Genomic DNA, 17346 nt, shown 5'->3' with positions numbered 1-17346 from the left:
TTAAAAATCGTAATATTACACGGAATTTTTTAAAACATGATTTCGAAATTTCTTGTCAACTTTAATCATAATGTACTAAACAATTCAATTTAAATGTATGTAAGAATTTTTTTTCAAATCTCTCTAAATGGCAAAAGTTTTGAAGTAACTGTTTACGTTAAACACAGCAATTTTATATTTTTTACAGTCAGAATTTTTTCAATTTAGAAAGCTTTTTTTATGAATACTAATAAAACATCGTTTTATAAAGTTATTGCATTTAGCACATAACTAACAGTAATATATGTGCGAAGTAAGGATTTTTTAAGTTGAAATGTTGAAATATTGTGAAACATTTCTTTTTAGTTATTTTGTGTTTGTTACTGTAGTTATTTTAAAAATTATTTGCTAACTTTTTTAACAAGTAAAGTTTATCATTGTTCAAGATTTTTTTCCTATACCATAAAAATTTATTTAGTAAAACTTTACTTACCAAAGATTATATTAGTATAAAAACTATTTTTTTATGTTTACCAAACGAAACATTTGAAAAAAAAATGTTTGATAAAATAAACATTAAAAATAAGTTTATGGAACGTATATCTTTAAATTTGTACATGCTGTTTCTTTTTCTTTTTTTTTTTGAAAAAGTTTAATTTAAAATAATTTTATTGAGGCTATTAAAAGTTTTTGACTAAAAATTTTAGTATTAATGAAAACTATTAGAACTTTATATCTTCAACTTTTATATTTTACTCACATTGTTTAACAATAAATACAACATCAATAAAAGTATGTTTAATTCTGCTTAGCTAAACCCAAACCAGAAAAGCATTATACTGACTTATGTTGTAGAGATTCAATAAAAACTCTTTAATATTAAGTCTAAACAGTCTAAAAAAATGTAGTTACATAAACAAACACCTTTAAATTTCACTTGTCATTGCAAACATAACTTGTCACTTTAAAAATTTTTGAATAAGATAAAAAATACCCCACGCAGTATAAAATTGCAAACAATGCTATCTTACATGATACTTTAAATTTGTTTTGTTTTTTTGAGCTACGTAGATAGCAGAGTTCGTTTCAATGATTTCGCAGCTTTACAGGCCTTGTTTTTCAGCTTTGATTAGGTTTTTGTATTTAGTCATCACGTCAGAATGATTACGTCATCGGAGCTGGGGGCGTTGGACTACGTTGTGCTGATTGGTTAGTTATGCTGTTTAATTTCAGAGCTTTAATTTTTATTTTTATTTTTTATTGTTTTTAGTTTTGTTTTTAAAAATTACTTTTACTATAAAATGCTAAAATACAACAATCCTTATTATAAGATTTTGTAACTTGCTTTAAACTAAACCATATAAGGTTCTCAACCTATGTAGCTATAAGGGGACGAACTAGATTTTATTGTTGCAGATTATATACTTGTTGTATAACTTATAGGTTTGCTGACATTTGCACTAGCAATCGGGTTGTATTACGCGTTTAAGGATAAGAAATCGAGCATCATGAACTACTACTTTGGATCGAAAAGAATGCACCCTGTTAGTTTGTGTATTGACATTTTCCTAGTTTATAGCTAGATTTACCCAATGACACTTTTTTTCTGAAACGAAAGAAAGTTGAAATTTTTACTTGTAGGACTGTCTTAACACTACTAAAGCTGTTTTTTAACAACTTATACCATCGCTTTTTATAAGTTTCTTGAAGTACAAATTTAGAAACTGTAAAAATAAATAAAAGTTTTTTTTAGAAAACGTTAGATTATCTTTTAAATATCTGTTTTTATCTTTTTCTATTCACAAAGCAAGGTTTGTGAAAAAACTTTAATTTTTTTTAATTTATTTTAAGTTTTTAATTGGAAGTGAATCAAGATAAACTGAACTTCCACTTAATAAATAATTTTGTTTCCGGTACATTTAACAAAAAATTTCAACGAACCATATATTTTCTTATGTTCTGTATTTAATGTTAATTATTTATACTTGCTGTATTTACAGCATTAATTTTAATTTTAATTATATTTTAAACAAGAAACTGTCTAGTGTTAAATAAAGAGTAAAATAAGCTTTGTATAAAAAACGTGACAATTTTTTATGAATTTTGTTTTCGTGCAACAAAACAAAGTTTGTGGTTATTATGCTGAGTGAAATTTGAAACAAAAAATTACAGCTTTTCTCTCACGCATTTATTTTTTATTTTTTACCTTTAAACTAATTTACTTAAATTTTCAGTTACAACTTTATAAAGTTAAAGCATAAAAAACTCTGTTTTATGAGTTACCTTATTTAATTTAGTTATAACTCATCATGATTTTATGTAGGATAAGTTAGTTTTTTTATAAGTTTGCTTTTAAGAAAAATTTTTTTTAAATACTTTATTTATTATCGTAAGTTGTATAGACTTATCATGGTAACAAGCATTTTTTTCTCTAAACCCGAAATAAGAAAAAACAAAATGAAATACACTTATGTTCATTATTTTTTAAATCAACATCGATCATAGCTTGTATCTGTGCTGTTAATTGTGAGTTTTTATGTTTATGCTCAACTTTAAAAGGTCAGAAAAAGTTTACGAAGACAAGATATAAACAGAACAATGCAGTTAAAACACTTTGTTTCAACTTTATTTTTCCAGATAGTAATAATATTTTAAAAAGTACATTGATTTAAGTTATTTTTAAACAAAAAGTTTTTAACTCGAGAAAGCATTCACTAGCTCAGTAAAATACTTTGAATTTTTTAATTCAGGTCCCACCGGATTTTCAATTTCCAGGACAATAGCCTTATTAAAAATCAAACTAAAATACTTTATAATTAAATTCAAATGAATTCTATAGTGACTAATTCAACATAGCACTAAGTGTTAAACAGATATAAACACTTTGAATAAAATATAGGACTTTTAATTTCCCACAGATACCGACTGGTCTGTTAATAAGTATCATAAAAAAATACATAACTGCACAATAAGGAGTTTCAAACGAATAATTTAGTACTTATGATATTGAATATATAACTGTAAAATTGTGTAAATATTCAAACATTTTAAACTTTGACAAACAAAATTATTCAACTAGTCTGTCGATATCGCTTACGTTACTTTTCAAAACTTTTCATGGAACTATTTACATACATATGAATTGTTTTATACACTAGCATCGAACATAGCAGAATATACATGTGCTACAATAAATGAGTTTTTATGTTTGTGCTCAACTTGAAAAGGTCACCAAAAGTTCACTGAAACAATACATAAACATAAACATTTTAATTTTTTTGTTTAACCTTAACTTTTGATAGTACTAATTATTTAATTAATTAAGTAAGTTCCTAAGTATAATTTCTTAAGTTTAATGCATTAAAACGCTTCTTAAAGAAAATGTTTTTGACTCGACAAAATGTTCATCAATTCAACAAAATACTTAAAGTTTTTTTAGTTTAGGTCCTACAAAATTTTCTTCTAACAGGACAAAAGGCTCATTAAACATCGCATTAAAATATTTTTCAACCATATTTTGTGTGAAATACAGTAGCCAGATCCTATATCACATAGCGCAGTTGTTACATTCTTATAAGAAAATCGCCGAAGAAAAATCAAGCATGGCATTTGCAGTAAAAACTGAAAATTCAGAACTCCTTATTTCTGGAACTTTGTCATTCCAGTTACACGTTACTCAATAAAAACATACTTTTAACTGCGTAGAATAACAAACAATACTTTAAATTTCCCACACTAGTACCAACCGGCCTGTCAAAGAAGTCGAATACACACATTATTCAATACGTAAATTTAAAGTTAAAAAATACTTCAACTATTTTTAAGATACCGACCGGATTGTCGATATCTCTGACGTTCGCTTCCGCGTACACCGTCATCGGGATAAGCACCCAGGTGTACTTCTTCGGCACCGTCATGACGTGGTTCGTGGTGGCGCAGGTGATAAGTCAGGTTGTGGCCCACTGCTACTACATCCCGCTCGTGAGGAGGATGAAGCTCACATCCGTGTACGAGGTTTTTAGAATTGTGCTTTAGTTGATAAGTTTAAGGTTATATGTTTTTCTTCCTCAAACTAGATGGATAGTATGTTTTCGTTTTACTTTATTTGACAGATAAAAAGTAAATTTAAATGTTTCTTATCTCTAATATTTTTTTTTATAGATTAATACACTCAAACTTTAATTCAAAGGTTTTTTAAATTGAAAAATATATAAAAAAAATTATATTTTTTGCTAGTATACTTAATTTTGATTTGAATGTATTTTTACTTGAAGGCTTTATTCTAAAATATAGTGTACTACTTTGAAAGTTTAACAACTATAAATACAATTGATGTTGTTTTTTGTCTATTGTAATGAAATAATAAAAAATGCATGTACTACATTGTAAATTTTCATGTAAAATTTTCAATCTAAGTTAAATAAATCTTATTTGAATATTAAATATTTTTTATTTATTTCTGAAACATATTATTAAACAATTTTTAAAGATTAAAAAATATAAAATATTTGATTATACCACTAATCTTTGATTATATCACTAATAATAACACTGACAATATATTAAAATATATTTTTCTATTTTTAGTACTTAAAAAGCATAAATCTAATATTACGTAAAAAATATATTATAAGGACTTCAGAAAAAATATATTGTTAATAAATATCAAAATGACTTTTTTTTTTGGTTTTTATATATTATTTTTATTTTCTAAAAACTTGTACTCTTACGCATTACAGTGTTTCAACAAAGTTTTTTATCACTATTGTTGATCATTAATAGTTTAATTTAATCGTTTTTTAATTTCTTTTAACGTTATTAACTATTGAATGTGCTAATTTTAGTTAGAAAAATTTATTTAAAACTTTTTTTGAAAAACAACAGATAAAACTATAGAGAAAGTTTATATTTCTTTCAGTATTTAGAAAAAAGATTTCATCCTTCAGTGAGAACCATTGCTTCAGTTCTTTCTATAATAAACATGGTTAGTTTAACTTTCTTTAGTTTAATAATTCCTTCTGATTTAATGATTAACACATCTATCTTTTACTCGGTTATTATAATTTTATGAATAAAATAAGATACATAGTTTTGCTTATCTTTTTGTTTCGGCAACGTTTTAACAAAAATCAGCAATTCAGAATACAATTAAAAACTTTATTAGGTATTATAAAAGTTACTAATGATTTTTTTATTCAATTTAATTAATAACACCATTTACTTTATAACATACAATTAAACAGATAAAACTTCAACGGATATGTTAATTAACAATAGCTTTCAACAGGTAATATTCATGTCAATAAACATTTACATCCCCTCAATGGCCCTTAACGCCGTTACAAATGTTAATTTGGACGTAGCACTGGTGATAACTGCTATTATTTGCACAGTTTACACGGCAATCGTTAGTTGAAATTTGTAATGACCTAAATGTTTTAATTGTACAAATTTAGTTCTACATCATCGATTTTTTTATTTTATTTTTTTAGTAGTTTTGTATTTTAGTTTTTTAACCAGAGTATAGTTTACAACTGTTTATATTGTCAACTAAAATGATTAAATTAATGTGATTTTTCATAAAACAAAAAAAAAGGTTAACTTGTGCTGCTTTCATAATCATTTTCTGAGTAATTAAAAAAAACAGCTGAATGATTATAATCTCTTAGAAATTAACCAACTTAATAATCTTAATTAATAGCGGTATAAATCATTACTTTCAAACGAGTTTTTAATAGAAATTAAAGCTTTTTTTTGGTCAAGGAATTTTCAGGTTAAAAATTAAAAACTAAATCCTTTGTTAAAGTTTTGGTGTTTAAAAAATGTTAAAATCAAAATCAAAGTTTGTCCATTTTTTGATGTTTAAGTGTTATTGTGTTTAATCTTTGTACAAATCAAAGTATAGTAAAAGTTATCGTAAGTACAGTATTAGAGCTTTTGTGCTTTGTCAATATCAAAAACAACTACCTATTGTATAATAAAAATTATTTAATAGCAACAAATGAAGTTTTATTGTATTTATAAGTTATTTAACATAAAAAGTTTCTTAGAATTTTTAATACAAGGCATTTTTCTAAAATCCTTGTTTTAAAAACTATTTTACTATAACTTGGCAAACAAAATGTCGAATGGTAAAAAATAAACACCAATAAAGATCAGTGTAAAGTAAAATAATTGTAATATTTTAATATTTAAAGTATGATATACTGGCATTATATAAAATTCTTTAGTAGTTAAACTATAAGTTTAAGCAATCAAAGCTGGAAGACAATTTTACAATTCATATTTCTTTTAATTTTAAGAAGCACAAAGTTGATTTATGAAATTTCGATTAAAAAAATTTGAAATTGAAAAACTTTGAAAAAAAAGTCGACTTGAATAAACTGTTTCTGAATGCCGAATAAAATACATATAAGTGTATATAAGAAACATTTAGTTTACAAAAACCATTTTTAAGATTTAAATCGAGAGAGGTCTGCAACAATCAATTTCGTCATAATAGTTTTTGACATATTGCTTCCGTTTAGCGGACTATGCAAATTCAGTTGATATGCAAATTCAAACTACTTGGATTACGCAATTTTGTAAATTTGCTTAAATAACCCAAAAATAAATTCTAGTTGCATGTAACTTTATTTTTATCAAGACATTTAATTAAGTACTTGCAAACGTCAATTTAAAAAAAAAGTAATTTATTTAGCTTTATCAACTCAATTGATCTTACTCTTTTTAAATGTAAAGTTTTGTCCATTATACAGCACTTTTAGAAGCAAGAGACAATAAAACAATTTTTTTTGTAACTGAAGTTTGCTGCTTTGTTATTAAAAACCTAAAAAACAGCTTTTATACTGAAAAGTGCAAGATAAAAGTGATAATTATAACTGTTAAAAGTATGCGCTAGTACTTAAGAAAAACTTCAACAGTAATTTCTTTTAAAACGACAAACTGTTAAGTGTCAAAAAAAGGCTTTTAGACTATCATTAAGATATTTTACTCGTATCTTAAAATAGATAAAACATCTTTTTTTTACATTACAATCAAGACAAAACTAACTAAAAAGTTTTCTAAAAAGTTAGCTACAAAAAGTACCTGACAAAGCTTAACACTTAATCTTACAGTAATTTTTGTTAATAAAACCATCAATAGGCTATAATATTGTTTCAGTAATTTGTATAAGTTAAGGTACTTTATCTTTTATAAGTTTAAAATTTGTAAGCATTTTAAGTCAAACAAATGCTTAATTTAAAGGACTCAGATTGGTATCAAAAAATTTAATTTATTTTGAGCTTAAATTAGCAAGTTTATGAACTGTAATATGATACAGCTTTTCACAAACAGTGTGGTATTAAAACAGCTTTTTATTGTTCTTGACAAATGTGTGCACATGACAAAGTAAGAAATATCATAAAAATGTTTTAAAGACTTTTAAAAATTAAAAAATGTAATGCAAACAACAGGGATATTTCTACAAACGGATAGTAACAAAGTAGAGGTTTTTCTCATTATACTTTTTTACGTGATTTCATGCATAAAACTACTTAAAACTAATTACTCTCAGTACCATAAAGATACTCAAAAAAAAGCAATATATGTACAAAACGATGGCACAAAGTAAAAAAATATAAGAACCTAAGAAACTTTCAAAATAAAACCTAGTTAACTTATAGTGGTGTGTAGATACTTGTACAAAGTTTATTCAACCGCAGGGTGGCATCAAAGCGGTGGTGTGGACGGACACTCTGCAAGCCTTGGTGATTGTGACGTCACAGATCGTGATATCGGTGATGGGAGTGAACGAGGTGGGAGGTTGGGATGAGATGGTGGGGGCGTTGGAAAGAGGGGGAAGAAACACCGCGATAAAGTGAGGAAAATGATAAATGAAAACAGTAAATAAAAATAAGTTCCTTGGTTTTACTCAGTTTTTGCAACATGCTCCCTAAAACTTATTAAAAATATTTTGTGTTTGTTATACAAACTTAACAATCTCTATCAGTTTTATTTTTAAGGTTATATTTTTAATGATTATTTATCATACAGCACTTTAAATATGTAAAATATTTTACTAAGTACAAACATTTTAGATTTATGCAAACTAATATTAGCTTTTTTTTTACTTAAGCTCACTGTAAAATTACTGTTTTAAACTATGAATTTCTTTAATAAGTTATAAGTTACAATTTTTTTATTAGACTTAAACACGAATAAAAAAAGCATGACATCTCAGCAATCATATACGACGTTATTAAATAAATAAACTAATTATTAACTAAAAATCAACTAGTTATAAATTTTACAAGTAAAATTCTTAAAACAGTTTTGGATTGATAAAATTCTTAGTTTTTATTAGAATTAATCAAAAAGTTTGCATTTTATTAAAAACGCGTCAACTTTCAAAGTTTCATTTATCCTGATTGTTTTCATCTCAGCTTCAACGCCGACATCACTTACTCGTACACGTTCTGGACGACGTGCGTGGGGCTCGCGGTCGCGCTGAGCGGCGCCTCGTGCGCCGACCAGTCCACCCTGACCAGGTACCTGTCGTGCAAGACCACGAGGGACGCGAGAATGTTAGTTTTAATTTTTGATGTTATATTTTTTTATCATATAACAGTTTGAATATGTAAAATGTTTTACCAAGTACAAGCATTTCAGATTTATGTAAATTGATATTAGCTTTTTTTTTTAGTTAAGCTCACTGTAAAGTTATTGTTTTAAACTATGAATTTCTTAAATGAGCTCTATTCAAATGTGAAAACTAAAACAAAGAAGCTGGTTATAATGAATTCACATTGAACAGCTAGCAGAATAAAGATAATAAAATAAATTATTGAAAATAAAACAAAAATAAAAATTTCAACTGGATTAATTTGATGCCATTACATATGATTTTAGTCGAACTTTGATAAATATTTCTATAAACAAAATATTTTGGTATAATAGTCAATAAATGTAAAAGTGGGTTTTTTATATATTTCTGTTTGTATGACAATAAGGTTTTAATATCAAAAATTTCGGTTAAAGATATTTAAATTAACTACATTAGTATGATTAGTGTAATTTAAAAGTTTTAAAATAACAGTTTGTAACATCTTACTACAACACTTAATTGTTTTACAACTTTTATTCTTTTTTTGAGACTGTTTCCAATTTTAAAATTATGTTATTTTTAATAAACATATATCGACAAGTTTAAAAAAAAACATTTAAATTGATTATTACAATTTTTAATCAACGTATCAACTAATCTAGATTAAAAAAGTATGTTAAATTTTATTTTCAACTATAATGGAAATTTAAACTATAATAAAAGATTTATTTAGTACTAAAAATTTAACTTTTGTTATTAAATTTTTAAATATATTGCGGATTTTTTTTCAAAATATGTTTTTGCCAATCAGATTGTAACTTAGTACTAAACGGTTTGATAAAAAACTCTTTAATTGAAAAATTGAAAAATGTTTTTTTTTACTAAAATAAAATAAAAACTGTTTGTGGTAAAAAACTAAAATTACAAATAAAATGTTTATTTTTAACGTACAAGTTTACTAAACAAAGACAGGATTTCAAAAAATCATGAGTTACTTTCATGTGATTTAACATTTAAAAAACTTTTTGCTAGTTGCTTTCAAACGTCGTCGCGTAAACCTTCTTGTAAGACAAATAAATTTTATCGGAAAAATATGCAAAAATTTGCATATATTCTCATTATATGTAGCCTTGTGAAACATTAATAACATTAACAAAAATTTAAGTTTTAGTAAAACTTGTAACAAGATTTTGTTTCAATAGCAACTTTTTTTATTAGCAATTTGTAGCAAGTAATTTATGAATTATATTGCAGATTTTTCAAAGTATGTATTTGCAAAAACTACTGTCAATCAGATTGTAACTTTTTGTCAAACGTTTTAATAAAAAACTTTTTACTTAAAAAATTGGCAAATGTTTATTTTTACGTTTTAATGAAACAAAAAAAAAAAGTGTTTGTAGTAAATAACTAAAAATCAAGTCAGATGTTTATTTTCAACGTACAAGTTTACTAAACAAAGACAGAATTTTAAAAATAATGAGTGACTTTCATGTGATTTAACATTTGAAAACTTTTTGTTAGTTGCTTACAAACGTCGTCGCGTAAAACTTCTTGTACGACAAACAAATTTTATCGGCAAAACACATGCTTAAGTTTGCATTTATTCTGGTTACATGAAGATTTAGTAAAGCTTTGTCACACTATTTTAATATAACAATTTTTTTTCGATATCTACTAGTTTTAATTTACTATTTTGTTAAAAATACTGTTTAAAGTTATAACCACATCTAGTTAAAACTAAATACTATTTAAATGCCAACAAGTTAATTTCATTCGCACGATATGTTTCGACTAGTTTGTGAGCAAATTTTTATTAAAAAAGATTAAGTTAATTTTTTAGTCTAACATAGATTTGATTTGTCTAAAAAATTTTAGTTTTACTGAGTGTTAACTGATGTTTACACAACACTTTTTAAAATAAAAGGAGTTTAGTTTTGCGTTTACTTTTTGTGATTTTGACAAAAAAGTATTTTTAACGTCAAAGACTGGTTTTTATTTACACTAACCTCAAAGTATTTTTTTTCTATGTATATACTGTAAATAGCGAATATGAAAAAAATATCATATTTATTTTGCTTATAAATAACTTTATTGAAGTGAGTGAACAAAACAAAAAATAACAAATAATAATCTAAAAAATGAGCTGTAAAATTGTGTAAAAGCTATTTTCTTTTTAATAAAGTTTAAATAATTCTTTTACTAGACGCTATAAAATATATAAATTTAAAATAGTTTAGTATAAATAATATAAACGATATAAAGTGTTTAGCTACAAGATTGATATTTAACGACTTCTAATTAAATGCATAGCAACGCATAGTAATTTTGTAAATTAGTATTTAAGATCAAAATATGCAATAAAACTCCAATATACTTATTTACTTTGTAACTTAAGTAAAAGGACAATATACTTTTTCAAAAACTGCCATAGCTACTTTAGGTAAACTTATATTAATTTTCTAATTTATGTTCAAAGTCTTTAGTACCTTTAATAACTCTTATATAAGCAAAACAAAACTGTGTAGCTAAACTTTCAACTTTTTTTATAAGACAACAGCAAAGTATTTGCAGCTTCAACAATTTAGTTTTCCATAAACCATGATTTCCCAAAGTGGGCCATGACAATTTGATTGATGATTAAGAGCAAAAAAAGTCTTAGGTGATTTTATTGGTAGTTTTGAAACTTACACTAGATATTCTGGGGTTGAGGTGGCCGTAGCTTTTTTAATTTCCTTAAAGGGGGCCTTTTGAAAAAAATTTGGGAAACCCCGTCATAAACAAACATAAGACTACTTAAAAATAACCTTTTTTTTTAATTTAGAGCATTAAGAAAATTGATAAAGTTTTCAAAGCCAACTTCGTGGTATTGTTGCCCTCTGTGATAACCATCAAAAATTAAAATTTTAACACATTTATTTATTTCCAACAAAACATTTTTTAACACTACTTATAACAACTAAATGTGTTTATAAGAAAGTTATTAATTTTTAAACATTCTTTAAGAGCCAATTTCACGGCATTGGTTCCATCTGTGATCATCATCGGAACTTCTGTCTTGTTGGGTTGCGTCTTGTACGCCTACTTCGAACTCTGCTTCCCCCTCTTCACCGGCGAGGTTTCAAAAGCGGACCAGCTGCTGCCACTGATGGCCGTTCGCGTTTTAGGGAAAATCCCCGGGTTGACGGGACTTTTCATGAGCGGTCTGTACGCCGGGGCGCTAAGGTTGGTGATATTAATTAGTTTGCATGTTATAAAAACAGCTTTTTTCCTAAAAAACTATTGGGCTAACAAGGGCTAACAAGCAATGAAAAAGCCGTTTGAAAAATCTGCAGCTATGTAGCTTTATAATGGAGTGGTGAAGTTTTATATGATCTTTTTTTTAATATTTTTCGAAAGAAATATTTATTTTTAAATTAGCCTTAAGCCTTTAAAATACTTTTGAAATGTTGAAACTATTTTCAAACTTAACCGGTGAGTTAGTGTTAGATTTTTTTAACGGTTTAAAATATTGCCCTTGATGATTAGACTGAGAAACAACTCTAAATGGAACATTAAAAAAATTTATACATGTTGTAATAGTTTTTTAAAATCTTAATTACTAAGTAGTGGATACTTTTTGCAAAAACTTTATTTTCTTTACTATTTCTAATCTCATTAAACATTAGTAGGCTTAGTAACGTAAGTGATTATATAAGACTGAATATTTTACAACTTTACAGCTCTATTAATGTATTTAAAAGAGCTAAAGAAGTACCTATTTATGACCTATTTAAATCTTGAACTTATAACTTCAAAATAAATTGAAAAACACAACAAAAATCTTAACAATACAATATTTAATAAGTTTGAATTAATTAAATGCAGTTTAATTAACGAAATTAAAATCTAAAACACAAAGTATATTAAGTACAAGCAAATAACATATTAACATATCACAGTACTGTTTAAAAACTAAATAAATAATTTACAGTACTGTTTCATCCGGGCTGAATGCGCTTTCAATGCTCACAATGGAAGACTTTCTGCAATCGAGGTTTCCTATCCGTTGCAAGTCTATTCTCAGTGGAGGAAAAAAACTGCTCGTTTGCAAGATTTTCGGTATGTTTGTTTTTGTTCAGCTTAATTATAAGGAGAGAGTGTGGTATTACTGTTAAACTAGTTAGACCTGAGTTTTTAATATTACTAATTATGTACATAGATATTTACTCTCTAAAAATAAAAATTATTGAAATTCGTTTCTGATTTAACTTTGGTGAACACAAATAACTATAAGTTACAACGTAATCATAATTAAAACCTATTTGTTCAAAAGCTTTGCTATTTAGTAACATTTTTGTTAGTTTTTAAATAAAAAGTATTTAATAATTTGCGACCATAAAAAAAAAAAATACCTCGGCTCGTTTATCGACAATAAAAAAGTGCGTAAAAATATTTACAATACTCTACAAAAGTATGGATATGTAGTGTTTGCACACAGAACTTTGTATGTTAAAAGTTACAAACTCCGTACTGTACTCACTTGTACACTCATCTGTATTTCTAAACCAACAACATTCTTCGCAGTCTTCGCATACGGTGTTGCGGTGCTCGGGTGCGCGTTCCTGTTCAGCAGAGTCGGAGGAACCTTCCTGGAAAAGTTCATCACGATATCGGGCACGGTGGCGGGGCCCATCTTGGGCTTGTTCACGTTGGGCGCGTTCGTGCCCTGGGCCAACTACAAGGTCAGTTTTAAAAATAAAGAGTTTCGATGCGGCACGTTTCACTTGATAAAGTTGTTTGCTTCATATTTTGCTTACTTTTTTTTTGCGCTGAAATAATAGTTGGAATATTTTTTCCATGTGTCTTTTACAAGTTTGCACTGAAATTGAAAACTTTTAAAACAATTGAAAACTTTTTTTGCTTTTACTAGTAAGAAAATGAGTTTATAATACGTTTAAACTTCAATGGCTTTTTTTTTCATATGCATCTAGTTCGTATAAAGCTTATGTACCGATCTAAACAAAGAAAAAATAATAAACTTCAACTTAAGTAATTTTTGCTGTAACAAAATAAACAAGTTCGGTTTAAAGAGCAAAAATTTAAACGTGTGCTTAAAAGTTTCTACTTTTTCAGGGAGCAATTACAGGTCAAGTTGTAGCGACGGCCTTGGGTTTGTGGATGTCAATTGGATCTTCTCTTTATCAGAAAGCACCACAAAAACAAGGACTTCTGCCTGTTGGGATCAACTGCACTGGAAATATGACATTTGGACCCATGCCAGTGTATCATAATGAGTATGTGTTTCTACTAATTGTATCAAACTAATTTCATGATGTCTATCATCATCAACAATAAAAGTATTAGTGAAGGACAAAAATAAGAAATAAGAAATTGGTCTACTAACTCAGTCACAATTTTTAAGTAACTTAATTGGTCGATTTTGTACTTGTTAACTAGTTTATTACTAGTGTTGTTAATTAAAAAAAGTTTAACTTTTAAGTAAGTACTAGTATACTTCAGAAATTTATAAATTTTGTAAAAGAGCTACTGAACTTCAGCTTAATTTTCAATATGAGCACCGTAATATTTACTAAACATGAAGATTTACTTTTAACATGCTTTATTTTTACATGAAGAACTAAAGTTAATTAATTATGATTTCTAACCTAACAAATGTTTTATATACCATCGTATTGGTTATAATTAAAATTGAGGTTTTAAAAATACAAAATGTTTCAAAAAATACTTTAAAAAGCAAGTTTTCTTAGTATATCTAATCAAAAATTTCTTATAAAAACATTTTTTAGTTTGATGTTGCAATAAATGGTTTTATAATAAAAATATTAAACTTAAATAATGACTTATTTAATACCTACATTTGTAAAAGGCTAGCTCTCCATAAAACATCATCGTTGTCATTTTAAAGTCTAAGAAATAATAAACTGTGTTGCTTATGTTTAAACTAACAAAGTTAAAACGAAACAAATGTTTTGCTTTGAAATTGCAAACAAACCAAGTTTCCAACTTATGTAGAGATGAATGATGTTTTTTAATAAAAAGTTATAAATTTTACAGAGGTCTACCCAACACACTGTATGCTGTATCGCCATATTCGTATGTATTAGTAGCTGTTACTGTAGTTTTAGTTGTTGGTACAATCGTTTCATTCATAACAAGTTTGTTTTGTTTTTGGTTGTTGTTTTAATATTAAAAGTTATTATCAAAGTTAAATGGCTAGAAATTTTAAAGTTCTAAAAGTTTTTGTACAATGTTTTTTTATATCTTGATTTATACCAAAATGTTTTAAATCGCAAAAAATGTATTTCAAAACCTGACAATTGCCATAAAAAGTTTTTATTAAGATTTAGTTAACAAGGTAAAATTTTAAAAAACAGCTTTAATATTAATTTCAATTGTACTATTTCAGCTGCATGTTTTAGCTCGATAAATGTTTTTATGTCAAACCTAATAAATTAAGTCAAAATACATTTAATTTGTACAAGTATCTAAAATACAAAGTTTTATACAAATCTTTAGCACTGAACTTGGTATTTTAATATATCAAAACATAACAAAAGCTCTAAGTGTTTTATACAATAGACTATGAAATGTTTTAATATTAGGTATCAGTTCTTTGCATGTCTAAAAATTAAATAAGGTTACTTGTATAATAACACAAACGTAAAGCAATTTTTTTAAAGGTATTTTTCCTGATTTTTGAAAAAGTGTTTCAGGTTTTTTTATTCAAAAATTATACTAAAGTAAGATTTTTTTCTAACTTTTTTTTGTCATGGTTTGAGTATCTTTACTTTTATTTCAACAGAGGCGGAAGACCCTTCAAAGATGGACGCCAAAATGTTCGTGCCGCTTTTCGACCTTCCCTTTCTCCCTCCAAGCGTCAACAAGTTCTTCAGGTTCGGGGTCACCCCAATCGAAGACGATCACGTGCAAGAAAATTCCCCATACTGCAACGAGAAGCGTTCGGAAATCGCCTCGGTAAGAATAATTGAGGCATACAAACAAATTTTATTTGTTAAATTTTCCTTTTGAATTTGGTTTTTTTGTCAAAAAAAAATTGACTTTCTAATGACATCAAAATTTACTTTCATTAGTTGTTTTTTTTTGTTTTTTATTTTTACTTTATAAAGTTTTTGCTCACTTTTTTCTTCTTTAAGCAATTTCTACTTGCATTTTCATCAATTTTTTTTTTTTTGTTCAAGTTAAGTTAAGTTTGCAATTTCACCTTTAGTTCATTATTAAAGTAATTTAATTTAATAAAAATTTAAAATCAAAGCTACTTAGTACAGTATATGCACAAGAAATGATTTTTTGTCCCGACACACAAAACTAAATACAGTTTCACTTTTTTAGGTTTACGAAAACAACAACCCAAGTACGGAGTCGTACTCGGATAAGAGTTCGGATCTCGACTCAGTGAAGATTGAAGAAACGAAAGCTTGAAATTGTATAGCAGAGTGTTTGGATTCTTTTTATTGACTCTGAGGTTGAAAAGAACGAAGCTTTGAGTTACTTTATAAAACAGATTGGTCTTTTAAAGTATTAGGTAACAGTAAACAAATATACAGAGGTTTTTGTAAAAATATTAAACTTAACATTTTTCTACAAAGACTTAGAGTTTTAAAAAGTTTTAGATACAGTTGCTTTTAAATATAAATTTTAAGTACAGTTTAAATTGTATGGATATTAATTTAACTTTTCTTTAAGTTCTTTATAATAGCTTCTTAACTTGAGTTGAAATTTATGAAAGTTTTTTTTAATGTACTAAATCATTGTTTTATAAAAGAAAATTCTGGATTGTATGAGAAGCTTAACACTACATTGATGAAAATGCTATAAAAGTTATAACTAATTACATAAAACTAAACCTTTTAATACCTACTTAAATTTTACTTAGCAATTAAGTTGTTTTAAATTTTTAATTGTGTATGTGTTTTTCATCTTTACAATAAAAAAAAACCTACTTTAGTTATAAATTCTGTTTGCTAACGCATTCCAGCATCTTGGATTTCTAATTTTATTTTTTACCCTGTCTTACTTTGTAATGGTTAGTTTTTATACACAAACACAGTTTTAAAAATTCGTTTTTTTATTCTAAGTGTAGTAGTAATAATCGAAGTGTATATTTTTACAACTAATTTATACTTCCAATACCTACTACTTTAGATTACTAAAAAAATTGCTTCGTTTTGTTTGTACTTTTTTGTTTGCCTTAAAACGACTGGATATTTGTTTTAAATTTTTTGTGCTTATTAGGCAATAAATAACACATTTTCAAACTTGTTTTGCTTAAAACTAAAGAATGTTACTATTTTGATATATATACATATTAATAACAAAAGAATAAAAGAAATCAAAGACAAATTGAATAAAATTCATCGGAGATTTCAAAAATCATTTTAATAAAAACTCAAAACAAAAACAACTTATCTAGTAACTGCATCTAAGTGGACATTATATACATGGTATATGACATTTTTATTTAAGATTTAAACAAACAGTAGCATATATACGTTTATCTATACCAGGGGTCGGCAGGCATTTGGTATTCGCAGGCAAAATTTTGAAAATAAAAGTATTCGCTGGCCGCAGTTGTGATTTTAATATTTAATTTTCATAACAGACCTAAACTTTCTAGAGTAAGTTTAGATTTTACCAAAAATGTTTAAAGAAGAATTTTTATCGCTCATCTTTGAAATCCAGAATATCTAGTGTAAGTTTTAAGAATTCTTGTTCACGGGCCACGTTTTCATGGGCAGTATTCCGTTTAAAACAAAAGCACG

The 17346-nt window shown here is 26.3% G+C and overlaps 1 protein-coding gene across 1 annotated transcript; it reads left to right on the top strand.

The window, feature by feature from the left end:
• The first annotated feature begins 1139 nt into the window (after positions 1 to 1139).
• Positions 1140 to 16006, top strand: LOC145833600 (sodium-coupled monocarboxylate transporter 2-like). Its single transcript, XM_082940755.1, has 14 exons — positions 1140 to 1188; positions 1423 to 1523; positions 3805 to 3993; positions 4898 to 4963; positions 5267 to 5386; positions 7686 to 7840; positions 8406 to 8546; positions 11570 to 11788; positions 12537 to 12664; positions 13130 to 13287; positions 13679 to 13839; positions 14621 to 14721; positions 15369 to 15541; positions 15917 to 16006. The coding sequence occupies exons 1-14, from the start codon at positions 1140 to 1142 to the stop codon at positions 16004 to 16006; spliced, it is 1851 nt and encodes a 616-aa protein (XP_082796881.1).
• Positions 16007 to 17346: the final 1340 nt, after the last annotated feature.

This window comes from Thalia democratica, chromosome 4 (assembly GCF_965202585.1).
Source record: "Thalia democratica chromosome 4, ktThaDemo2.hap1.1, whole genome shotgun sequence".
In the NCBI taxonomy this organism is placed as follows: Eukaryota; Metazoa; Chordata; class Thaliacea; order Salpida; family Salpidae; genus Thalia; species Thalia democratica.
This window is presented reverse-complemented; position numbering and strand designations above follow the sequence as displayed.